The 26,992-nt window shown below is 45.9% G+C and overlaps 1 protein-coding gene across 1 annotated transcript in view; it reads left to right on the plus strand.

The window, feature by feature from the left end:
- Positions 1–26,992, plus strand: part of LOC135905261 (trichohyalin-like) — a 48,027-nt gene that overhangs the window by 7,255 nt on the left and 13,780 nt on the right. Inside the window, exons 2-16 of the mRNA XM_065436282.1 lie at positions 210–578; positions 3,395–3,637; positions 6,009–6,251; positions 7,236–7,542; positions 11,483–11,952; positions 13,329–13,454; positions 14,180–14,353; positions 17,281–17,430; positions 19,162–19,416; positions 20,104–20,376; positions 20,573–20,734; positions 22,119–22,508; positions 23,166–23,333; positions 24,879–25,145; positions 25,760–26,059. Coding sequence (XP_065292354.1) covers positions 210–578; positions 3,395–3,637; positions 6,009–6,251; positions 7,236–7,542; positions 11,483–11,952; positions 13,329–13,454; positions 14,180–14,353; positions 17,281–17,430; positions 19,162–19,416; positions 20,104–20,376; positions 20,573–20,734; positions 22,119–22,508; positions 23,166–23,333; positions 24,879–25,145; positions 25,760–26,059 — 3,897 coding nt within the window. The remainder of the gene's footprint in view (positions 1–209; positions 579–3,394; positions 3,638–6,008; positions 6,252–7,235; positions 7,543–11,482; positions 11,953–13,328; positions 13,455–14,179; positions 14,354–17,280; positions 17,431–19,161; positions 19,417–20,103; positions 20,377–20,572; positions 20,735–22,118; positions 22,509–23,165; positions 23,334–24,878; positions 25,146–25,759; positions 26,060–26,992) is intronic.

Raw genomic sequence — 26,992 nt, forward strand, 5'->3', positions numbered from 1 at the left:
GCGAAGTGCGGCTCACTGTGGAAACTTCACACGCGAAGTTCACTGGTGAGTTAAATGCCTGTTTGTCGTTAGCCCGTGGTCGGACCCAGTACTCAAACGACGTCACTCTCTGAGACCGGTACGTTTCCCCGAATGTGTCAAGTCTCTTCGCACTCCCACGTGAGAACATGTTCCGGCCGTTTCTTAATCTATCCGCACGTTTCCTGCAGGCTTCGAAAAGCAAGGAGGCCGTGATGGGCAAGGACTACGAGACGATGTGCAAGGACCTGTACGACTCGATGGAGCGCGAGACCGACCTCCGGGAGCAGCTTCGGTTCGCCGAGGAGGAGAACAAGACGATACGGCGCAAGCTGAACAACATCGAGCAGGAGAACGAGACGCTGATGCTGCAGATCCGCAAGCTGAGCGGCAAGCGCGACAGCCTGCCGGACAACAGCGACAGCGACGAGGAGGTGTCGCTCGAGGAGTTGCGCATGCAGTTCGAGCTGCAGGAGCAGGAGACGAGTGTGATGCGACGCAAGGTCGAGGAGAAGGAGCAGCAGATCGAGGGTCTCGAAAAGGAGGTCAAGTACCTTCAGGTGCGTAATTGAGGAACGGTTCGTTGAGAGTATGGCCATATATACTAGGTTACCCAAGATAAACCGAACCCAAAGCACTGTGTCGCTGTGTCGAGGATGATTATCAGTGAACTCATTTTCTTTAGAGACACAGTGAACTCAGCGTGGTATGCATTGCCGACATCTTCCAGCCCTTCGTAGGCAACTGACGCTTGACGAACGACGCTTCGCGTATTAGTATCGCCTTGCAGTTCATGTGTTCTTCACTTGCTTTGGGTTTAGGTTATCTTACGCCACCCTAAGACTGAGTATGGAGGGGTGGGAGGTAGGTCCTTGCCGACCTGGGATACTGAGCACCTGGTCTGTAGCTTTCGGTTCAGGATTGTGCTCAGCCCGAGCAAGGAAAAGGTTATAGGTTTGGGCAGTGTCAATCAGTAGGATAGGCAATATGCAGGGCTGGATGAATTGTATTCGCTGTATTTGTACGGAATTCTTCAGGCATCAGGTAATTCAGTAGCGCGCAGGCGAACGAAGCGAGTGTTCATAGTGGAATGAAGGTGTATGTTAGTGTGTGCGTGTATTGAGTTCTGAGGGGGGAGGGGGGGGGTTCGGCGTAGGCACGCCATAACAAAACATAACTTACACAGCAGTGGACGAAACAGTGTTTGTGAAAGCTTTGGTAAACGATGATGCGGGATTGGGCACGTGGATACTTGTGCCGCTTGGCACCGATCGGAACAACAGCTGCTTTACATCTCAGACTGCGTTGACGCGCATATCACCTAGCTCATTCGACTTCACTGATCAAAGTGGCACCGCGGTCACGTCGCTGTTCTGTGTGAAACCGTGATTGGGTAGAGGGCCGCCATGTTGGGATAAGACGCCACTTTTCTGGAGGAACAAACGTCTAAAGGGCAGCGGCTTTGTGTACTGGAGCGTGGGTTTACATGCGCCGTCATTATCAATATGAGAAGTTGCAGCTACTGGGTAGGCATAGACGTGCTAAAATGAAACACTTTGGAACTCATACTTGTTCTGGGATCGTCATTTAAAACTGAGAAGTTACAGCCACTGAACAGGTCAACTTCTTTTGATCACACATACTGTGACTAGCTAGGGTGCAGGTTTCTTGAACGATGTCACGGGATGTAGAAAATATCGAATTTTAACACACGGTAAGTGGCAGCGCAAATTGATCTTATGCGTCATCAGGGGTAACGAACTTCTGAGCCGTGGGTTCTTCATAGCGTATGCGTATAGATCGATGAGTCGCAGCCAACGTAGGGCTTCCACGACACTAAGTGGATGAGAGCTCGCTATAGATTACGGACGAAATTGTTTTCCTAGGGCTTGCCCGGTGAGTCACATGTGAATCCGCGTATGCACCGAGAACCCAGCATAACAAGAGAGGTACATGGGGAAATTGTTTTGTTTTCTAAGCCAGAACTGAAGGAATAGATGAAATGTATTGCGTTGATAGATGAATTACTAAAAGCGGGGAGATTCATGCTCTTCATTCTTTACACCGTGGCTGCTGCAATGCAATGCTGCAATGAACACTGTGCTAAATAAAACGCGCGCTTTTTTCTTTTGCATCTGCAGAGTAACGTAGCATGCTGAGAGAGAAATAAATAAGGTAAGGGAAATAATCTTGGCACTGCTTACGGGGTACTGAACCGACGTCTGTTCGAGACTCCTTTTTTCCAGTAATAATGAAAAAAAGGCCTCCTAAACGTTTGTGGTGCGCCATCGACACCTGATATGTTGAGTTCCCGAAGAAACGCAACGCATTTTGCAGTAATTACTGCAACCGTCATAATGTTACGGAACAGTCTCCTCCTCTATTTAATGCATAACATGGGCACTTCTAGCTCAGAGTAAGTAGCATGAGTGCTACGTACACTGCCTAGTCAGCTTCACTTTCTTTTACTCAAAAATAATTGTCAACACACTTTCAAACGCTTGTCTTATATACTCTAAACCTGTACGTACCCTCTAGAATAGTGCTACTTTTGAGTTTGCTACTGTGCATCAGCGTCTGCAGTACTTCGCTGCTGAATACAAGTTGTCTGGTTGCCATGGGGTCCCAGCGACAAAAACCGCATTCCGAGGGCAAGAGGGTAGGCAGCAGGCAAATAAAAACTCTGTGTCGAAATTTAGGGACAAGTTTAAGGATTTTCTTTGTTCAAAATTAATTCACACCTTTCTACTACGGTCTCCCTTCTAGCTTTTGGTACCTTAAAAACTTAAAGCTTTACCAATCGATATGTCAAAATGTCGCTCTAGTACCTTAAACACGCTCTACTCGTCAGGCGGCGTTCAAAGTGATCGAAGATGATGCACAAGCTGCTTAGCAGGCTAAAGGGAAAGCGCAAAGATGCCCAACCATTCTCCCTGGGTTTCAACCAAAGGTCTTGTTCATCACCGCCTCTCCAAAACTGAAGGTCCATGCCGAAACGTTGTTACCTTAATTACCGGAATTGTGGCGCCACAAAAGACGAGAGACGACAGAAGCAACACATGCGTTGCTTCCAACTGATTTACTTCCATAAGAACACATATACACATGTGTACAGCACATGAAAAACAAGCGCAACCAAAAGTGATATGCCAGAAAGTTATATTCATTACTGTAGGTTACAATAGAAGGTTCGCTTACACATGGATCACCCTTCCCTTTCGTTGAAAGCTGTTACTTTCGTTGTGCTTGGTCATCGGCAGCTCACTTCCCTTTCCTTTTCACTTGGGTCTTATTGATGATCTGATGACACTCGTGGTGATACAGCCAGTGCGAGTGGGTGTTTCTCCAGCGAGCGGCCGTGTCTCTTTCTGTACAGGAGAAGCTGGTGAGCCAACCGTTCACCAAGGTAGAGCTGCCGGCGCCCCCGAAAAACGAGGCAGATGTGGACGTGTACCACCGACAGAAGGCCAAGCTTCTAGAGTACGAGGCTCGGGAGCTGCGTCAGAAGCTGATCGAGAAGGAACGAGAGAACGAGAGGCTGCAGACGGAGATCGAGGTGCACCGGCGGAAGGCCTCTAAAGTCATCGTGCGCAGCCGGTCGCTGGACAGTGAACTACAGGTATGGCCTTGCAAGGGTGGGGATATGACAGCCGGACAATATGGTAGTAGGAGTAAATAAAAAGAAAAGGAAACTGGCTGACTTTCTCGGAACAGTATACCGTATACCCTCGTTCGTGATCGTTAACGACGCAACTGTCCTGACAGCAAACTCGACCCGAGATGTCTCCTCTGGGCGTTCACACTGTGTTGTGGTGGCCAAATGTGAGTGCTACCTTTGCGAACAAGTTATGTTTAGAGACTATGAAATGTCAGCTAGAGTATTATTATGTTGGCCTGTTGGTGTTTTATTTGAGAGTATAATTAGGTTGGCCTGTTGGTGTTTTACTTGTGGTGGAGGAGGAGGAGGAAAAAAACTTTATTCTTGTCATGTACAAGGTGTTGCCACCTGTCTGGCTAGTCCCATGTTGTGACCGGGAGGTCAAGCCTCCTAGCCCTATCACGGGCGTACTGGACAGCCAGGACTTGAGGGATATGATTTGTGGTGATTTAACAGGGGGATTCCACAGGGCGTTTCCTCAACACTTTTGAAAAAAAAAGTTCTATTTTCAGATAGTGAGGTGAAAATCACTGTAGCCTTGCTCGGTGGTGTTCGTAAGGGTTAACGGAATATTTATTTATTTATTTAGTTAGTTGGTTGGTTAACAATACAAGATTACCATGATGCTTAGGGCAAAAAGTGACATCAGATAGTCGTCTCACTATAGGCCTCTCGTTCTTTCCACCTTTTTAATGAGGTACTTTCACAATGCACATATTTCGTGGTCCATCAGCCGTTTTCTACATTACGTGTGGCGCAGGCTGCCCCATCTATCAGCCGGTATACTTGATTCGGCTTGCACGCATAAATTATGGAGAGCTTTGAAATTTTTCTTCTGGTTCAGCTCAACAGTGGAGACCAATCTGAAGTCTCTTGGAATTGCTGATGAAGACACACAGAGGTGTCTAAAGTGTTAGAGGGATGAAAACAAAGGAAATACGGAGTGGCAGTGGTCACCTGCTTCAAAACGCTGTTCAATCCCAGTGTTTGTATAAACTATTTCATTCTGTGGTGTGTAGCGCAAACAGGGCACGCAGAACGACAGGGAAAAGAACGAAGACATGATGCTGCTACGAACCACCGATTATTCATTTCACGTGGTCGATACATACATACATACATACATACATACATACATACATACATACATACATACATACATACATACATACATACATACATACATACATACATACATACATACATACATACATACATACATACATACGTACGTACGTACGTGCGTGCGTGCGTGCGTGCGTGCGTGCGTGCGTGCGTGCGTGCGTGCGTACGTACGTACGTACGTACGTACGTACATACATACATACATACATACATACATACATACATACATACATACATACATACATACATACATACATACATACATACATACATACATACATACATACATACATACATACATACATACATACATACATACATACATACATACATACATACATACATACATACATACATACATACATACATACATACATACATACATACATACATACATACATACATAACATTATACAAGAAGCAGTAACGATGAAAAACAACACAAATTACATTGCAACAAATCTATTTTTCAGCGTAATGAAAGTAACATAGCGCAGTAAGGACGAGGGATGAATTGAGACAGGACAAGCGCTAACTTTCCACAAAGATTTTATTGCGGATCCTTAGCATATTTTCAAAGCCGCCACCAAGCAAGAAACCGGATTCTTTCTTCTTCTTCTTCTTCTTCTTCTACTACTACTACTACTACTACTACTACTTCTCCTTTCTTTCTTTCCTTCCTTCTTTTTTTTTTTGCCAAGGAGACGTATGTTCACGATAAACAGGGAGGCACACACGTGCCTCACTGTTTATCGTAAACGATTATGTGATCTTTCTGGTCAGTTAATCAGCATTTATGGGTAGTATACGCGCTCCTACGGCGCATAGCTTACGCGTATACCAGCTAGCGCATGAGTGCGTGCTTTGGAAATTTCATTTGCAACGGCCGTCAGTTTCTGTGGCTCTCCCATCTTCGAGTATTTCACTATCTACGTCACTGGTAATTCCCCCTCAATGCCGCTTTTAAAACCGGCTCACCAATGAGCAAGTGAAGCGCTTCTCGACTAGCTTCACCAAACAGCAGTGAACGCAGGTGCTGGGTTAGAACGTGCAACGGTCATCACCGAGACAGGTTCGCTTTCTAGAGTTCGCTAAGTTCGCGCGTTGGCTCTTAACGAAAACGTGTCAGCTTCAGATCTGCGCGGGACCGACAATACACTCCGGCTTACTTCACTCACCAAGCATTCCGGGCTCCTTGGTTTCGCAGGTGGACCTGAAGCGGCAGCTGCAGCTGGTGGAGCAGGAGGCCAACATTCTTCGTCAGAAGGCGCAGGACCTGGAGACCGAGAACGACAAACTCATGGCCGAAAACAAGCGTTGCCAGCTGCGCCTGAGCAGGAAGCCGCCGCCTGGGCCCCAGGAACTGCTCCAGCTGGACAACATGGAACTTAAGGAGAAACTGAATGACGCTGAACGCAAGCTCAAAGTGCTCAAGGAAGAACTCGAGAAGGTGGGCACAGACAGTGCCGCATGTACGGGATACATCGATAATGGCCAAATGTCGCGGCTTTCAGGAGTGTGCTGTTGCGTCAGCCCCACAAAGCTTCAGATTCCTACTTTCGTTGTCATGTTGTGGAGGTTCGGGTTGTAACGCAAGACCGACTGATGCCGGGTGCTCAAATTCGTTACGCATGCAGCGTTTGTTGCAGGAATCAAACACGCTTGGTGAGGTGAAGGAGCTAACCCAAGTCCTGTGAAAACAGTGCGGAAGCTCAGGCCAATAAACGACGAGCGTCGCGTACCTTTTATTTGTGCACGGTCACGAAAAAAAAATAATAACCGGCTGATAAAGAGCTTCTTCATTTCGTGATCTCAGTGAACGTAACCGCGACCTGGGTGCGTTTTCTCAGATGCCCCTTGCCCGAGCACCGTTCTGCTTAATGCAAGGTAAGGAACTTAAAACTGAGACAGAGTACAGGCAAACGAGCGCTTGTCTGTGTACGCTATTTCTGTGTTTCATGTTACTTACTTCGCATCCAGCAGAATAATGCACAAGAAAGCTAGATGCCAACTTTCTCATGATCACGTTCTTCTGGAATAGCTTGCTCGAGCACTGACAGCGTCGCTGTGAGAAAGAAGGTGCCGCTACAAATGTCTCCCGAAACTATACGACCGTCGACCGCACAAAATTTAAGCCCACAATTCCATAACCATGGTCGCTGAAATTTTCCAGTCCTGTAGACCTCCTACACAACGTGATATCAGGAAGGTCGAATGTTCAGGCATGGGCGATCGATGAAAAGGCGCACTAAAGGCGCACCATGTGCATTTTCATTGAGTGTCCATGATGTATACCACGTGGTGCGGAGAAAGTTGGAAGGACTGCTCGGATGTTGTTCGACTTGATTGAATTGCGTCCGTGCTTTTTCGCCATATTAGAGGTAGACTAAAAAAACCTAACCTTAATGCCTTTCTTATTTTTCGTCTCACGCAGGTCGCAGCAGGAGCAGCGCCGTCCGCCGTGGTGATCCAGGAGTACGCGCCCAAGAAGGAAAAGCCGAGCGACATCGAGAACGACCTGATCGCCGGCTTGAAAAAGAAGGTTCGCGCCAAGGAGGAAGAGATGTCGGCGCTGCAGACCAAGATCGTCCAGCTGGAGGTGGAGAACAGCCGCGTGAACCGCGAGTTCAAGAAGCTCAAGGATGCGCTCAACTACAAGAAGAGGCCGCCGCGAGCCGTCAGGGAGACAGCCACTCGAGGGGAGCTGAAGGACATCATCAGGGACCTGGAGGACGAGATCAGTGAGTGTCGGCCGGTTTTGTTTTTCTTTTTCTCGCATTATCTTCGTACACGGCACACAAGCTGCGCAGGACGCGCGCAGATTTTGGTTGAAGATACTCAGAGAGCCATTTCGTAGACTGATAAAGGGTTCTTGCCAAACTCAATTTGCCGCAGCATCTCTCCTGATAGCTTTATTATTAGAACAGAAAGTGAAGGCCAAAATGCAAGGTTTAAAGCTGAAACCCCAGTGCCTGTAGGTCAGCGCTACGTCACAGATTTTAAATATTGTTTACAGCTTAGGCCTTAACTTGCTAACTTTCTACCTCGCTAAATTTAACTAAACCCGAAAAGATGCCGTCAAAACTCGTGACATCACGGTGAACTGGGACTGGAACTTGAAGATGTAGTTGGCCAACCGGTCTTTCGTTCTCGCGTCTTTTTTGCCTTATCAAACCGTTCCTCGTTGTAAGAATAATGCCTCGTTTCTTTTTGTAGTGTGGTATTTTTTAATAGAGATCAAATAATTTTGCACTTTAGTGTCTCTTTAAGGTTTAAAATGAAAAAAAAAAATATGACTGAAGAGACGCAACCGAATTTTAAAATGACATGCAAGTTACGCTGCAAACCAGGAGCAGTTTCAAACATGGCAGGACCTGAGTTTCAGTTTGAGTTCATCTTATTTACCACATACATGGATTTTCACGGAAGTGGTTGGGACGAGGGAAAAAAAAAAGATGCATTAGAGGCAGCTTGACTAGCCCTGAACTAAAACATGTGGCAAAACAAGTGAAAAAATTATGCAGGTCCAAGGCACATCTTGGAATCTATGTGAAGCGAAGCTTTCGTCAAGCAGTTAATCAAATGCTATGTATTTGCTCACTTCATTCCTGCTTCTTTTGGCGTAAACTGGCAAGCAGGCACGTACTCTCACGCACCCGTGCTATGCAATGCGACACACGCGGCGGTCATCTCAAAGAGCTAGTTGGCTTTGGCACGATAGAAGCACACGCCCAATTAAGCCTTGTACAAACGAGTGTAAAGTAATGGAATGGAATAAACTTTATTGTGACGTCCAGGTTCGTGTTGCTCAAGGTGAGTATAGCGCCGCCAAAACCTCCTTGGTGGCCTCCTCATTCCAGGGGACCATGGCTCTCCGCCCGACAGCCTGGCCCTGCGAAGTAATTTTGAGAAAACCTGTAAGAAGGGCTCAGGCTCGGCTAGAGTCGTGCGCACTTGGCCGTATAATTTTACGGAACACGATATCTGAGAGAACGCTTAATATCTGCGTAGCCTCACAACGCAGCCCAATATTCGCATTTACATCCTCCACATGTACATGTGATCGACGTTTTGATGTTTGGTTTTGCTGGCTACTGTTGCAGGCTGCTCGGAAATTGAACGTTTTCTGATATCCCGTGATCCGTAAACTTTTGTGGTTGACCGTACATTTGTTTCACTGTGGTGTGTCTACATGGCCAGAGAAATTGTTTATTGTTATGACATGTACAAAAAACGGGCTTACATATTATATACAGCATCAGGAGGTCCCAGAGTGAGAAACTGCCAGGGGGACCTCCTATCATTAGTTGGTGCATAAGAGTATTAGAGCAGCAAGTAGAGGGCGAACGAACAAACAAAACAAAAGAAAAAAACGCGTTAAAAATGCATTGCGTAGGTAACAAGGGCAAATAAATAGAAGACAATTAGATATATAGTAAAAACAGCGTTATACAGTAATATCACAATAAATAATCATAAGCAGGAATATCTAGTAATCTAACAAAAATTTGGCTCTTCTGCATATTACGAACAAAAAAAAAATACAAAGTGTTTTACAGAAATATGAAGCCCAACGATACAATAATAGAAGTAATGTAAAGAAAATGTAATAAATATGAAAATGTTTTCATGACAAATGAAAAGATGCTTCTGCTAACAGTATTCTTTTCATATTGTGTTTAAAAAACTGCAATGAAAGAGATGACTTAATATTAACAGGGATGCCAGGACAAAAAAAAAAAACAGTTGTGGCCTTATGGCTGGAGCACCGGGCCGCTCTGCCAGGGGACCCGAGGTTCAATCCCACCATCGGGCACGTAATCCTTTTTTTATACCTTTTATTTTTTTTCTTTTAAGTGTGAGCTAGTCGGCAAGACCGCAGCAGCATCCAGCAGCCACGGTCAGGAAAGTCCGGGAGGGTTCGCAAAGAAAGTTTCGCTTTGAACCATTCCTGCAGAAATCCGCAAACGAAAGGAAGTTTCACGGAAAGGAAGCATCCTCTTTCAACAGAAAACGCTGCTCTTCCAGACTGTGCCCGGAAGAGCATGCTTGAGGATTCCAAGCTCGCTCAACTACTCGTTAAACATACCCGATTAAGCTTAACTTTTCTGCACCTGTCTCTGAACAGGAGAAATGGAGCACAATAAAAAGATAACTGTTCTATGTCTTAATTTTTTTGATAAGACCAGTATATGCGCTTCTTTTCGCTAGGTGGTGTGCCTTCTTCAAGAATCTAATTTAATATTTTGCCTTCTGGAGGCTATCAATCACTGCAACATAATTAAGTGTCCGAAAATCTCATTACCGGCGTTTAATAAGAGAAAGAAGGGTGACGGGTGACAGCGACTGATAAAAATAAATGGCGTTTAGAGAGTGTAATTTTTCAGTCTGACATGCAATAACGCAAAAGCCGGGAAATATCAAAGAGAAACATGCTATGTAGACTTTTTCTTTATACTTCAGGAGTAAATGTTTTTAAGGGTGCCACACGTATTTAAGGAAAGTGGGTAGAACTCTTGCGGTCGTGCGAGGAGAAAGAAAAAGGCAAAGGCATGTTTTGTAGTTGAAAACCAAGGCAAATGGCAGTAAAGATGTGTTCAGAAGTCTGATATCAGTATATGCAAAATGAAGTTACTCGATCGTTGAAAGGGCGAATAATATATACAATAAAGAAAGTGTTTGTTGTAAAATGCTTGACGTAAAAATATATAAGTATATTTAATTACATTTATGGATCTTCTTACTAGCACGAAAGCTGTGGGAGTTGTCGCTTTTTCTTAAGATTAGTTGCATTAAATACAAGTCATCGTGTCGTTTATTTTGTCCTTACTCATATTCAGCACCAGTGGGAACAAGGGGTCCTTTCTTGAATGTTCGAGTGCGTGGGTACATGCATGTATATGTAAGTGTGTTTTCTTGCGCTCTCATGTTGCTACCAATGTATTGAGTAATATAGTTGAGATTGTTAAACGGTTCTCCTTACAACGATAGAAACAATAACTCTCATAGCAGTTAACACCTTGAAAAACGTTATGGTGGATTGACGGGAAAGATTGAAGCGAGGCTGAAACATTTTTAGCTCATAATCTCATAATGTCTTCCCTTTCTTCTTGTTCTAATCAATTACTATTGCCTAGTGGGTTCAAGTAGTCTACTATATCTCGGGCTTCACAGGCTTAAATTCATGTTTTCTATGCTGTACCCGGCAATGTGTGTTTCGCACGTCCAAGCACTCTTGGCGTCAAAAACTCTTCACAATTTTGCTCGTGCAGCTGCCTCTGTGAAAAAATGAAAGCATTATGCTATAAAGAATAAAAATGGGTAACCCTAGTGCGAGAAGTGCCTCATTAAACGAAAATGGGCGTCAAAGATAACTGCATACTACCGGAAATCGCGCCTGAGAAGTACAATATCAACTGAACAAATGCAAAATACTGTCAAAGCAAGAGGAAATGAATTCAAGTTAAAGGCTTGATGCGAGATGTGTGCCGACAGTAAGATGCAATGAGTCTTAGTAAAGGTGCCGATGGTCTGGATGGTCCGAGAAACAGCATGGCAAAAAAGCAAAACAAGAACAAGTCAGACAGGTTCTTGCACTCAGGAACAACATATAGCAACAGCGCTCTTGAAATCGTGCGGCGGAAGATTCACTGCATTAACGTCGCCTTCTCTTCGTCTCAGGTGAGCTGCACGTCACGCTAAGGAGCCGGGAGGTGACGCAAGAAGGCATGGCCGAAGAGGTCGAGTCGGCCAAGAAATCGCTGGAGGAGGCGCAGCTCAAGGCGAAACAACAGGAGGCCAAGATGGCGTCCGAGCTGGAGTGCCTGAAGCAAAAGGTGGACAAGCAGCAGGAAGATCTGCAGAAGGAACGGAAGAAAGCAGACGCGTTCAAGAAGCAGCTCGAGAGCATGATGAAGAGTTCCGCGGGCGGCCCCGCTGTCGCCGCCGACGTCATCGAGAAGGTCGCCTCGCTGCAAGTGATCGAAGAGAATGCGGCTAAGAAGCAGAAGGAGCTCGAGCAGAAGCTCGCCCAAGAGCAGAACAAATACAAAGAGCTCGAGCAGCGAATGGGCGTCATGTCCAAGCTGAACGAAAGCCTCGCGGCTAGCGTCAAGCTGCTCGAGTCCAAGGGCAAGGAGCTGGAGGAAGAGGTGAGGCGAAGGGCGCCATCAAAAGGAGTGAGTGAGTGAGTGAATGAGTGAGTGAGTGAGTGAGTGAGTGAGTGAGTGAGTGAGTGAGTGAGTGAGTGAGTGAGTGAGTGAGTGAGTGAGTGAGTGAGTGAGTGAGTGAGTGAGTGAGTGAGTGAGTTGGTTAGTTAGTCAGTCGGTCAGTAAGTCGGTCAGTCGGTCAGTCACTCAGTTAGTTAGTTAGTTAGTTAGTTAGTTAGTTAGTTAGTTAGTTAGTTAGTTAGTTAGTTAGTTAGTTAGTTAGTTAGTTAGTTAGTTAGTTAGTTAGTTAGTTAGTTAGTTAGTTAGTTAGTTAGTTAGTTAGTTAGTTAGTTAGTTAGTTAGTTAGTTAGTTAGTTAGTTAGTTAGTTAGTTAGTTAGTTAGTTAGTTAGTTAGTTAGTTAGTTGTGCATTCACAGGAAAGCTAGCCTTGAATGGTGATGCCGGAACTGCTCCACCTTTGTAAGGGTGTACAGTGGGGCTGGTTGGTTTGGTATATGTAGTGCTAATTTCCAGCGCAGAAACGGAGACAAGCGAAGAGACAAGACAAAGCGCTGATTATCACCCAATGTGTATTGCTGAATTCTGCTTAAGGCGGAACAGTTTTTCCGTGTGATTCCGTCTTACATATATTCTGCGCAATCCCTCTATAAACATGAGTTCATAGTCAGCACTCTGTCTTATCTGTTTAGTTGTATCTGATTCTGCGCTGGAAAATAGCTTTCCATCTACGTACCACATGTTATGTGTGTACTGGCGATTATAAAACGATAACGACAACACTTATAATTCCATTATAACAATATCAAGTGTGCGTCTTGCAGGAACATCAACAGGAGGCGTGATACTTCCTCCGTCCTCATGGGTCTCGAAGTCTTCCGAGAATATTACACATTTCAGAAAATCACAGCGGAAGCCCTCGAATTGGGCATGTTGCATACAGAACAACAACAACAAAAAAGGCGCACCTAGTTTTTGCACGCCTACAACAAGTGGCAAAAGTCTGCGCCCTAAAGGCAAGATTGACGCAGAGTATACGAGTTAGAAATGCATGTATTGTCCCTTGCTTGATCGCATTCTAGAGAAAAAAAGTTTAACTGCAGCTTGAGACTATAGGCTTGGCGAAATAACTGCTTGCCATTTATACTATCCATGTATAACCTTCGATATCGCGCCAGTCATGACTCGCAATAAATTCTTTTCTGAATCAAGCGGAATGACTAAAGCCGATTCACGCGCCCCGTCCTAGTCTTAGAACAAAAAGCTTTCTGAACTTTATCGAGGCTGTGGCTACACAGAAACGATATTTTTGTCAGAATCCCTACTGTCCGTATGTATTTGCTTTTCGTTCTTGTTTGCAGCTTGAGAAGCGCAAGAAAGCTCTGCAAAGCGCCGAGACTCAGGCCAAGTTGCTCAAAGGGAAGCTAGAATCTACAGAAAGCGGGTACACGCAGCTCAAGAAAGAGTGCAGCAATCTCCGTGTTGAGGTACGTCTAGGCCAACTGGACACCGGCAGTTTTTCAGAAAGTTTTTTTCTTTTTTCGTGAACGGGAGTTTGCCTTTCTTCTCACTTTTTAGGCTGTCGTAATCCAATGGCACAAGCCATAGGATTACCTTAAAACAAGTGGGTTAAAAATGACATTAAGTCATAAATGTGTTGAAAATGTCGTTGCAAAGCCCTAAAAAAGTTGTGCAGCGTCGGTAATTTAACTGCAAAGCATTCAACGATGTTAGTGCTTGAATGGGAGTTTGTAAACATTTAGATGCGCCGCTGCCGTAAAATAACGGGTTAGTCGCATTAGTACCACAGTCGTATTACCCGCCGTGGTTGCTCAGTGGCTATGGTGTTAGGCTGCTGAGCACGAGGCCGCGGGATCGAATCCCGGCCACGGCGGCCGCATTTCGATAGGAGAGAAATGCGAAAACACCCGTGTACTTAGATTTAGGTGCACATTAAAGAACCCCAGGTGGTCGAAATTTCCGGAGTCCTCCACTACGGCGTGCCTCATAATCAGAAAGTGGTTTTGGCACGTAAAACCCCATAATTAAAAATTACCACAGTCGTAATTTTGAAGCAACGCTGGCTGTTCTTCTGAGCTCCGGAGTCCTATAATTCAGCCGTTACACCACTTCTCTAGTAAGCTTATCATTTATACAAGCTACCGCGCCGTTTCACTCGGGGCAGACTACCATTTTCATCTTACCCGTGCAGTTGCAGGAAGCTAAATCCAAAGAAGGGAATGCCTCAACTACATCGCCGGCTCAAGCCGGTATCGTGTGGACCAAAGAACGGGAGGAGTTGAAGCGAAAGCTGGAAGACATGAGGCAAACGCTGGACGTTATGACTCGGAAGGAGATCGAGAAGGAGAAAAAATTCCAAGAAAAAGTGAGTGACTTAAATCTGGGTTCGTACCTGTTGTTGCTTGTTTGCTATATTCGAAATGCCTGCGCAGCCATCAGTGCCTGCCGTTGTACAGGTACCGAAATTTCATTTGTGTTTTCGGCTTCCGTGCACTGCGTACACAATCAGTCATCATTAACTGCAATGCAGAATGCGCCAACGTGTAATTATTGATGATATGTTCGTACTTGCTGCGTGGAGCCTCCGACGTATGTTTGCAATTGCCGTGTGCATGGCATGTTCGCAACTGCCGAAGCTAGTGCAGTTGACATGGCGTGACGTCACAAGGCAGCACAGAATCCCTATTAGGCTCTGAACTAGTCACCGTGACGCACAAATGGTGTTAGAATTCCTGCGCTGGAGACGTAAAACGATTAGAAATGCACCGCGAAGCGCCGCCGTTGATTAGACGATCGTGGTCATCCATATTTGCCACTGCAGGCTTGTGATGACGTTCTCCGGCTGTAATGCACGTATCTTTTTCCATAGTGTGCACATTCATATTCGTAGTGTACCACTCTAAGTGAAGCGAAAACACGTAGCGATGTTGTCTTGGCAGTTGAAAGGCAAGAAGACGTTGCCTCTCAAGCGGCGAGGTATCGGCAATCCCGCTTGTCCTCGCTTCGACCGAGCAGACGCTAGCAGCCAGCGTATACCTTGGAGCGCCTCAAGTTTGTTGTCGACGGCGACGCGATCATTCTTCGAAATGGGCGCGACCGCTCGTTCTGCAGCGAAGTATCTCTCTGCGGCAGCGAGCACATGATGCCGCAATGACCCATTTTTATCTTCTCATTTTTTTTTACTGTGTTTGCGTTTTCCGTGCAGGCCCTTTCTTGCCTTCTCCGTGGCTCAATCTTGTTGTTGCACTTGCGTAAAGTTTACGCGGAACACGCAGCCATATGCGCTGTCATTGCCGGGTTTCACGGAACGCGATCTGAACGTGTGCCGTAATCCTTTTGCCCTACGTCATTGTAGAACCCGTATTTCCCTATATATACGGAGTGCTTCTTGAATGCCTACACACACTAAAACCACAGCTGAAGTAAACGGTGCCGAAGCCAGAGCTTTAGCATCACTCTTGAACCGCGTTTTAGACTTCAGTTACTTGACGTTTTCACATTTTTTGCTGGCGTCTCGAGCCCTGTGAAATTTGTTGCTCTCAGCTATATCATGGCGTAAACTGACACAGATAATTTTCAGTGCAATCAGTACTAAGTGTTTATGTGTGCGGTCGGTGTCGCAGTCATTCAGTCATTATGTATGTTATTCGCTCGCTTATACAACCATTTAATCGATCAGCAAGTCGATAAATTATCCGGCTTTGAAGCGAATTGTCAGACACTGAAAAAAAAGGCGTTGCCTTTACAACGAACGAATTGGTTATTATAAAAGTGCACTGAACTTTTCTGTCATGAGACAGCGATGGACTTGTTGAAGTCGATCCACGAAACACCCACTTTCAACCGTTATCTCATTCTAACACTTCCATGTATATATGACTATGTAGTCTCCTCGTAAGCATGTGCACTAAAAGGCCTCCATGGCTGGCGAAAGTCGTGTAAACAACATGCCTTCCGTGCCTAACGAGGAGACTACTAATTAAACGCAGCGAATTATCAAAATTTATGTCCTCAAAGTGGGTGGTAAGTGTTCTTGGGTCATCCAGTGTATATGCTCACGAGGAAAAATAGCGTATTGAACGCAGTTCTGCTCAGATTACTCGAATTATAGCAAGGCAAACGGAACTTGGTTATTTATCTGACTTCTAGTCATTATTTTGAGCTCCCTTTATATTTCTGATTGAACTGTTTGAGTTACTTTTTCTGATATAGTTGATGCAAACTCTTGTACGTTATGGGGAATTGTATATGACTAGTCATATTTGACACATCGTCTATGTCAGCACTATAATATCCTCCAATATTCCTGAATTTCCCGGGTGTAGTTCTCAAGTATCGCGAAAAAAAATTTTTCCAACTTTTTTTATGGAACAATACGTTAGGTCTTCGTTGGTTGAATTGTGAACGCTCAAAACACTCCTTTGTCGCGCACATACGAAGAATAGGAACCAAATATTTGTTTACATATTCACACACACACACAAAAAAAAAAACTCTCAGGCTACAATTGTTTGTAAGGGAAAATTTCTGCCAAGTCTGAGGCTAGACGCATAATTAGCGAAGGCTGCCGGCCAGTGGCAAATAATACTTAATACGAAAATAAAACTTAATACGAAATAATACGAAATACTTAATACGAAATACTTAATCATAATACGAAAAGCTTTGTGAATTTGGCTTCAGAACGACAATAATTTTGCGTCTACTTATGGAAGCTCTGTCCTATTACGTGAACGCAACTAGTTTTCCCCGCCGTGCAAACTTTTACCTAATTGTTTGTGACATTTTCTGTGTATATTTCTTTCCGTTTTGACATTTCTTTAATGGTTTCACATTAAAGGAATGCCAAGAAGAAATGCCCCATTACGCGAAAATCCATCGGTGTGACCGAAAGATGGTGTCGAAAATGGCCGACGCCGCAAGGAGTAAAAACACGTGAAAGAAAGCTCAGATTGACGTAAAACAAAGTAAATTAATGACTTTGATATGCAAATTTGGTAAATTTCGGCCTGGGTGCGAATCGAACCTAGGCCTCCGGGGTGACATGACGTGGGTGATTGCACACGTCACGCTTATGAAGCACTCGCGGGCAAGGGAGCGCGTTCAGACGCTTGGCGCGTCTTGATTTGGCCTTACCGAGGCGCAGTTAGAACGTAGGCGAGAGCTTGCGCTTACGAGGAACGCTTGGAAAAAGTTATTTCACCAATGGGACTATAATGCTTTCGCATTCCCACATGTAAACTGTCTTTAGTATATGTGCTGAATTTTGTTTCTTGTTTTTTTTTTCGTTAGGAAAATAGGCTCAAGCAAGAGCACGAGAAAAAACTGGAGAAGCAACTGAAGGAGGTGCGTGAGTTTCTGCAGGCAGAAATCAAGACCCTCCAAGAGGAGCACACTTCCATGAAGAATCGTCTCAACGAAACGATTGACAAGTTAGAAAAGGTATTGGCACGACCGGCCGTTTTCATTCGTAATGCCATACTTACACATTCGGCATGACATCCTAGTTGACTTCGGGAAAAGCGACTACGTGAAAACTGTGTGGAATTGGATCCAAATTTTGTTCTCGGTAGAGTGGAAATAAGCGAATGGGAATATTGTTAAGCAGAATGTTTTATAATTGAACTCGTTGTCGCAAATGACGAGAATGTTGTTTTTTTCATGTCTGTTTTTATTCTTTGAGCCTGCTGGCTCGAGTATATTAACCAGACGGCAATTCACGATAAGAAACGAATAAGCTGCACAAATCTGTTACTCTGCATCGTAAAGAAAGGTACCGACACTACGAGTACCTGAATGGTTGGATGCAGTTACTCTTCCTGTCCTTGTACTGTCGCTCTCCTTTGCGACGCTGCGCACCACACATGTGTTTAATAATCGAGCAGGACAAACAGTTGCTTTGCTTCGCTTCAAAATTAGTTAAGTGGCAGGGTGCTTACATGCAAGTTGAAAATCCACTATACGGGTTGATCATTTTCAAGTCCGATAGAAATTTTGAGAATCGCCTGCGGCAGATAACGTAATTCTAGTTCTTGTGCTAGGTTGTTAAGAGAGGAGGGCATTACTTGCAGGAAAAATCTGGGATCATGTTTAACTAATTAACAAAAATGAACTAAGATTAACTTCTTCAATAATTACGTTCCGGCACCTATTGCAATTTACGAACTGTAGCCGGTGAGTTTGTCAGGCGTATCCACTTGGAATTAATTTCTGGAATGACACCAGTTTGGACAATAAAAATTCACTGTTGTTCCACTTACTTTTTTTTTACCGAAACGCTCTTTTATTCATTGAAGCACAAAAGTAACTGGGACGCCCATGTATTTCGTCCCATACTTTTGCAACTAATATCTCGAAACAGGTGTCATCCTGAGAACTCATTTCAAGTGTATGTGTTTTGCAAACTCACCGGTCACAATTCGTAAATTGCAATGTGTGCTGTAAAGTAATTAACTAAGCTGTTAATTAGTCTATCTTTTGTAAATTAGTTGAAGACGCGTTTCGATTTCTCATGCTTCCGATGTCTGCCTCTTCGAATAATCCAGCTTAACGATAAGAACTATGCTATCTGCCCTAGGCGATTTTTAAAATTCAATAGAACTATAAAATGACCACCCTGTACATAACCTGATGGTTAACACCTTGGTGGGAATGCAAACTGCGCTAACGCCTGCTTACCGCTCTACAATCGCGTTATGCTACACTGCAGCTTGTTAGATTGTACTAATTTCCGGTGGGAAAACTTGATGGCCGCCACATCGGACATGTGGTTTGAAAGGCGCTAAGTGGCAGCTGGTACTAAAGTACTCCAACAGTAATTCACTAAAGTGGCTATTTGGGCGTGTTCTTAACCCTATGCGAGCAGTACAGAGGCGGAGCGTTGCCGACGAGGACAGTCGAAGGAGTTACTGGGCAGGCTTGGCGCCAAGCCTGTCCTGTCACTTCTTCGGTTATTGTTGTCCGCAATCCACTACGCCTGCAGCTCCAGGAGCAAGACGTATAACAGCGTTGAAACTGCAGGGCTGTCGGGTCTCGCAATACGCCTTGAAATGTTCCGAGTGGCAGCTGTTGACCATAACATTTGGAAAGTGCACCTTGCGTCCGGCGTCATTTTTTTAAGGCTACACCCCGTCTCACGCACACGCAATATTGATATTTTTATCGCCCACACAGAAGGAGAACGAACTGAAGACGGTTTCGGACAAGCTTCGCCAGCTGAGCAACAGCCAGCGGCGCGAGAGGGATGACTGGCAGCACAAGATGGAGGACCTGGAGGAGAAGCTTCGCACCGAGCTGAGGAAGCGCGAGCGCATGGAGCGTGAGCACGAGCTCGAGTCGAAGTCCAAGGCCGAGGACGTGCTCGCCGCCCAGAACAGGGTGGTTCAACTGGAGAGAGAGCACCGGCGCCTCGCTGCCAAGCTGCAAGAGGTGAGCGATACGAATCGACGTGCCTAAAGCAGACACATTAAACCAAGGGCCTGTATATACCAGCTCTTCCCATCGTTGAGGCATGGTTCAGGTGTCGGCTGAATGTGACGTTAGGGACATGACTCCCGAAATTTACCTCTCCGTGATTGGTAAGCTTTGAAACACGCTACAAAAATAACGTGCTCAGCAGGTAACAGTTTGGTGGTCCAAGGCATCTATGATGGACATCGATCGCTTCCTTTGATCCGCGGCACATCTCATTTAGGAGGTGGCGCACCCTGAGAAATCTCACGAACCGTCGGATTGTAAAAGCACTTGCTAGGGTATCTTCGCCACGACATCGTTTTTACGGACCACTGCGGTATTCGATCACATTACTTTAATTCTCGACAAAATACCCAGCTTTCGGGAACTACTTCGTTCTTTTTCCCTAAGGAGTTAGCTCCTCCCGTATAGTTGTTTTCGTCAGAATAAAAATCCAGCCTTGAAGTCCCCGCAGTAAGTTCATGTAGGAGAGGCAAGTCGCAAATTAAGCTTGCATTTTTTTATAGCACAGGGAGAGGGAGGGACATAAATGCATTAATAATAAATATAAATACGTTCATACTGGAGGGGATGAACTGCTGTGAAAAAAGCGCCGTAATCTGCGTTCGCAACCTGAACTTTAAAGAATCCCATCGTTTCTAGGTGGAACAGGAGCACGCCGAGCAGCTCAAGCAGATGGAGAAGGATGCGGCGAAGGAGCGCGAAGAGTACGACGACCTGACGACGCGCTACGAGGTGCTCGAGGAGGAGTTCCTCACCATGAAGAACAACCTGACTCTCGAGAAAGGCCAGTTGGACGCTGCGCTCAAGCAGCTGCGCAAGGAGCACGAGCGCATCAGCGCCGAGCTGCGCTCCGTCAAGGAGTCGCTCAACGCCAGGCAGGAACTGTACACCCGGGAGAAGACCGAGTTCCAGGTCAGTCGCATGTCTAGTGTTGAAGCGCATTAGCACTTGTTCGTGTTGTTTGACAAGTCTTGTACACCTGCTGTCGAAAGCGTCGAAGCCACCGTGCGCGTTACCTGACCTACCGTCGGGTCGAAGTAGCCCTAGTGAACGAAATGTTGAACTTTTATCGCGTTTACGGTGATTTCGCACGATTTCTTTTTTCTAGAATTTGATACGCGAATTGGAGGCGAGGGTGACCCGCCTGAAAGACATCGAGGCTGAGAGAAATCGGATGCGCGCCAATCTGAACGAGAGAGACGCCATCATTGAAGAGCTGAAGAAAACAGACAAGTGTTTTCGAGAGGAGAAAGAAAAGCTACGGAGGAAGGTGAGCAACCCAAGCGCGCTCGATTTGAAGTCTTCCTTCAGAGCGCCGACAATATAGTTTCGGAAAATTTCTGTGTGGTGAAGACCACCTCAAAATGCCCAACATGGATGTCAGCTGCGAGAAAACAACGTATAAGTAAAGCATGTTGTTGAGATAGCTTTAGCATTACTGTGCGTAGGTACGTCTGCGCGATAAATTAGTTCACGTTAGCTTCCACGAGACGTTAGATATCACACGGCAGACGTGACGAAAAGCAATACGCGGTCACAGCTGCGTGGGTTAATTTGCCTAGCGGGCGTTACCACGTGACTATCGCAGTAGGCATAAGCACTTCAACACCTATTAATCCACATACTGTGATCATTAAAGTGCGCAATGCCCTTAAGCTATTCGCTTCAATCATGATCCAAAAGTCACGTGCAGTTTTTATCACAAATTACTATTAGCCCGCTCGTAGTCATTCAGCAACTATTAGTTGTCGTGCCCGGAACTGGTATTCCGTAGGCAGAGTGACCTCCTCAACTGTGACAACTTCAGTGTGGCGTAAACTTGAACTGCTTACAAAATTAGCGCCGCACCTAAAAGTCTGCCATTACGTTTTGCACCTGCCGTAACCTGCCTAATTTTTGCAACACTAGTAGCTATGTTTTCGCGCATGCGTTATTCCTCGGTAGTGTTTGGAAAATGGCATGATATGCATAATTATGGAAAGGAGTAGTCATTCTGAATAAGTAAAATAAAATAGTCTAAAGAGTATGCGTCCTTTGCTGTAAGTCTTGAAAGCTTGCTTCGCCGCGTAGTAAGTGTTGCTGCAGTGAAGAGCACATTGTTTTGACGGCCATTACGGAGTGACCTCGGGGCTCCTTGAAAAATTACTGGTACAAAATTTTCGATGCAAATTATTCATTTGATTTATGCGGTGTCTACAGCCATTTAAGGGTTATCCCTTTCAACCAACGCTCACACACGCACGCACACAAAACAGACACGGCCGTGTTTACTGAAGCAAAACACGACGCTGACTCCAAAGTTATGTCCAAGAGGCCTTCGGCGCTGATGCCGTTAAAGCTAAGTCTAAGGTGCAGTTACACATAAATCGGTCGTTTACCATGATTCCATCTATACCAGCGTGACGAGGGATCCAATTACACTAATACGTAGCTTTATGAAGGGTAGCATTGTTTTCTCAACTACATCTTTGGATAGGCGGCTTCAGTATTAGCCTTTCTTCCAACTTGTATAGCGTTAATAAACAAAACCACACCAGTGGAGAACAATCGCGTTTGAAAGTCTTATAAGCATCGTTGGCGTGGACCAGCGTTAGTTTACTTCTGTGTGTGCTTCCCTTGGCGTCTACTACCCCATCTGCCGTTTACCCGCGCAGAACGAAGAGCTAATGAAAAGGGTGGCCGAGCTGGAACGTTCCGAGCGGCATCTTCGCACGCTGACCGTGGGCGGCGCCAAGACGGACGCGCCACAGCAGCAGCCGACGCCGCCGCAGAATCAGCCGCTGTCCCAGCAACAGCAGCAGGAGCTGCGCGCCCGGCTCGAGCACTCGGGCCACGTGCACAAGGCGGAGCAGGCGGCGCTCAGGGCCGACTTCGAGGGCCGCGTCAACTTCATGGCGGCCGAGCTGCAGGCCCTGCAGGCCCAGGTGGCGTCGCTGGCACGCGAGAGGGACCAGTGCCGCGAGAAGCTGGACGAGGCCGCCCGAGAGATGGAGCAGCTCCGCGCCAGCTCGGCGCGCAAGGAGCGCTCCAGGGGAAGAGAGGCGGTACGGGCGCGCGGCTGTTCAATGCTATTTATGCGCAATGCTTGGTCTTGCCGCGCGAACAGAACCACCTGATAGGTGGTGCTCCCGCATGACGTCATTTGGTGTAACGAAATGCTACGACTTCTTGAATACTGATAAGGTGTTTACCCTAAAGAGACACTAACGAGAAAAGTTGAGCTACATTATACCCGGCAACAACCTTCTGTGGCTGTGCAGCCGAAGCTACGGAGCCGAAGAACACTTTCTTTATTTTATTTATTTTACTTTATGTTTTTTTTACTGCTCATCTCACTGTGGTCCGCGAATGTAACTGGCAGGTACGCAGCGTAAGACAAACTGTACCAATTACATTTTGCGTGTGATTACCGGTGTATTACGAGAAAATCTTGTGTGTTCGAAATACTGCCAGATTCCTTGTAGAGCTTAATTATTCCCTTAATATGGTGCAGCAAAACTTTCTGAGAATGTTCCTGGCCGCAGGTGTTCACAGATGTCTGTCAGTCATATGCACTGAAGCGATTTACTGCGACGATATTTGCCGTTTCGTCAGCAAAAGAACTTCAGTTTTTTTTCCAAGCAATGTTTAATTTTTGGCAATGGCAGAAACGTTTTACAAGCTTCTTGTCGAGCTCTCACAAGTTTTATACCTCTTTTCAGTTCGATTCGGTGCAGAAGAAAGCTGAGGAGCTGCGGGCGTATGCTGACGACCTCAAGAACCAGTTGGAGGAGTCGCTGACGGACAACCGCAAGTTGCGTATTCAGATGGAAGCCGATAAGAGTTCCTGGGAGATACAGCTTTCTAACCTGAAATCAAAGCTTAATCAGGTAGGTGCACTTATATTTCAGCAAGCTTATACCACTAGTTATCCAGAGAGAGAGTGAGAGAGAAAAACTTCATTCTTTAAGGGCTCTCCGTCCGAGTGGTTGCTGTTGGAGTCTAGCTGAGCCCCTGGTACTCATCGTGAATCCATTTGTCCGGACCCATTGATGTACTTGATGCGGGCAACTAGCAGTGGCCATAGTCCAGGAAGCAGCTCTTGTAATGGAGCGGTCCATCTCTCCCAGATGTTGGGAAGGGAGGGTGGTATGTTTGAGCGAGTTAAAAAGGTTCGGTGGGGGGGGGGGGGGAGGTTGAGGAGAAGAAAGTAGTCTGAGGCACTCCTGATAAGAATGTAGGGCTTGGAATTTCAATTTTAAATTTTTATTTAAAAAATACATTTGTTAAAGACAGCATGCAATTGATTGGTTCAAGCACGTTGCGCCAGCTTTCGCCGTGTATTTGACACGCTGACTTTCTACGTCCGTTCTCAATGCGGTGTTGGATAGCATCGTTGGGTTCACGCCAGGCAGATCAGTACAACGTCCTCTCTAGTATGTGTTTGTGATGGGGATGTTGAGAGAAATGTGTCGTTTCTTTAGATTGAGTGTTATTTTCTATGTTGAGCTCAGACACTACTGGGGCATTAGGTTTCAGGCCACTTTACGGCGTTGCTCAGTGTTATGAGATCGAGAGCTTAGTCATGAGGTCGTTCATTGCCCTTTATACCCTGGTGACATAGCACCCACTTCAGAAGAACATGTAATGTAGGGTGTTTGTGCACGTGTTTGGTCAGTGTAGTGGGGAAATGGTTTGGTAGTTTTGTAAAGGCACTTAATGCTCCCTGACTGTCCGAACGAATTCAGAGATGTGGTTACGAGAGTTGAAAATAGGCAAAAAAAGTGGCCGAAGTAAACGGCGACATTTACTTTATGTCTATATTCTGTACTCGCGGGAACAATGGTAACAACTGCAAGCAAAGTAAGGCAAGACATACAGACTTTAATTGTGATGGAAAAGATTTAAGCCGACCTGAATTGGAGTTATGACTAGCTACTCAGCAATGGGAAAGGATAATGAAAGTAAACTGAGAAAGCTAGAAAACTATGGAAGAGGAGGGTGAAAGCGGTGGCTTGCATGAAGATGAAAAGTGAGGCCGATGGAAAGCCCCAAATCGAAACCAATCTCGTACTGGAATTTGTTCAAGATATATGGAAAAGAGACAGCTGTAAACGACTGAAAAGGATGCGGTGAAATCAGTCGAGTATTCCTAAGCACGATATACGCGGATATGAAAATAGGGCTCGTGTCTAGGTCACACTATGCAATCAAATCGATTTCACGCTCGCACCTAAGTCCACCCACGGAGTAAGCTATCATATATTGATTTAATGCACATTACTGCGCCTGATTAAAGGCAGAACATTTCGCTCATTTCTTCATTCGCAGTAACGGTAACAAACATATTCGCCAACACTGAGCCCCGACAACCATCAGCGTGCTTGAGACCTTCCTTTCCTAGCTTAACGTTCCTGCTCTTCTTCCCCTGACAGTACGAGGAACGCAACATCCTGGAGGCCAGCAGGGGCTCTGCCAAGCTGTACGCCAAGACGCGGCTAGAGCTGGCTTGGGAGAAGGAGCGATCCGACCTGCAGAAGGTGCTCGGGGACACGCAGGCGGCCCTGACCGACCTCAGGCAGCGACTGCTCAGCGCCGAGGCGCAGCGTGAAGCAGAGCGAGAAACCGCGGAGAAAACCATCCAGGAGCTGCGCAAGAAGGTCGAGTGTGGCCAGGACGACGTTTCCAAAGACATCGTCGAGGTAGGCGGAGTATATCCAGCGATGACCTTTTGACACATACGTAAAAAAAGGTCACATACAAAGTAAATCGCGGAGGCATCTCCAGGGTGAATGACACTTCCTTGTATATAAATAAGGGTTCATTCCATTTGTGTATTACAAGCGACATGCTGAATACTCAGTGGCCCGGAAACACCACAAATGTCTATAGGCAGTAAAGGCGTAGCCTTAACCTTCGAATATCGCAGAAATAAATGAAGCAGACGCACGCAAGTAGTCATTCATACAGCTGTAGCCCGTTGTTTACATTATCGGCTTAGTTTCTCTTATCAATGAGCAACTAAGAAAAGCCCAACTCGCACGCTTGCTCTGTCCCAGAGATAACCGCTAATGGGCAGTCATACCCTAGAATATTTGAAACAACACGCTTGTCTTGGCCACTTAGTCACCTGGATATGAGAAAGAAAAATCGCTGGTAGAAGTGTTTGTCCTGCAGTGGACATAACATACGACTATGATGATTATGATGAAAGGGTCGGGTTTTATTGATAACGTTAAAAACTGATCGACCGATATTCCAGGAGCGCGAGATTTTCTTTCAGGTTCAAACTGCTATCTTTCTTCCTGGCGCGCAGCTTCAGACCGATCTGGAGGAGCTGAAGGACACGCACGGCCGGCTCAAGACCCAGTACGACCGGCTAAGGCGCGAGAAAGAGCGGGTGGACCGGGAGCGCGAGGACCTCCGGCACCGGGCAGCGGCCACGCTGGACGTGCAGGCGCTCGTCACCGACCTGGTCGAGGACGTCAACAGGATCGGCGACCTGGTCAAGCTCGAGGGCATCTTCGCCGCCGACCAAGGGAAGGCCAAGGCGGCACAGAGACCTCTGCGCACGGGCTCCACTCCGAAGGACGACCTCGTCTCTCTTATCCAGAAGGTGCACATACAAGATGTGCATGGAAAATATATACACGCATGGCTCCGTGTATAATCTTGGCCGAAAGGGGGACGCGTACGGCGAGAACTTCCAGATAGTGTGGCGCACGTAGGGTAGATATACAACCTGGCTAAGAAAAAAAAATTGGGGGGGGGGGGGGGCTTTTGGTCATTTTCGACTACGATTGACTGGCCTTAAGATTTTTCTTTTCTTTTTTTAACGATAAGTTAGGCATGTGTATTACGCCTGTCTGACTTTCTGAGATAATGTTATAAGTGGGCTCCAGTGCTCGTTGTACGCATTTCTTTTTCACCCGCATTTTTTTTCTTTTTTTTTATGCGCTGCCCTGTCACTTTAGTTCTGAGGGAACGAACTTTAGCCACAACTTTGATGCATGCAGTTTGCAGTTTGTCCGCGGTGTCTGTCCCGCGATGGCGGAAATCGCTATAGCGTAACTGGGCAACAATTTTATGTAAGAAACTAGCATTGTCCTCCACCCCCCTTTCCTTAACTGATAATTTTACTACTAAAAAAACCCATGTGCCCCCATAACCACCATATACAATAACCCGTTATGAACATATGGAGGTCCCATATACAAGCCGTCTGTTCTCATTTATTCTGTAGGCTTATTCGATATGACAGTAATGGGGCGTATCGTTCTTTTTTTTTTCGATAGCGTTGTATCGCTGTTTTTCTTCATATTCCTTCTCATTTTTATTTATCGTTCTGTCGAATCCTCTGCTTAGCCTTTTCTCTTTCATACGCGCCTCTCCTTTCATTCTTCATTTTATGTCTCCTTTCTTATCATTTCATATTCTTCTTGTTTCGCGGGTGGATCTTCGCGCATTCTCCGCCGTTGTCGCAGCAGCGACACCATTCGTGAGGCTCCCCTGGAAAGCGTCCAAGCCGGGCGTTATGAAAGGTCGCTTC

The sequence above is a fragment of the Dermacentor albipictus genome, chromosome 3, assembly GCF_038994185.2.
Source record: "Dermacentor albipictus isolate Rhodes 1998 colony chromosome 3, USDA_Dalb.pri_finalv2, whole genome shotgun sequence".
Lineage (NCBI taxonomy): Eukaryota > Metazoa > Arthropoda > Arachnida > Ixodida > Ixodidae > Dermacentor > Dermacentor albipictus.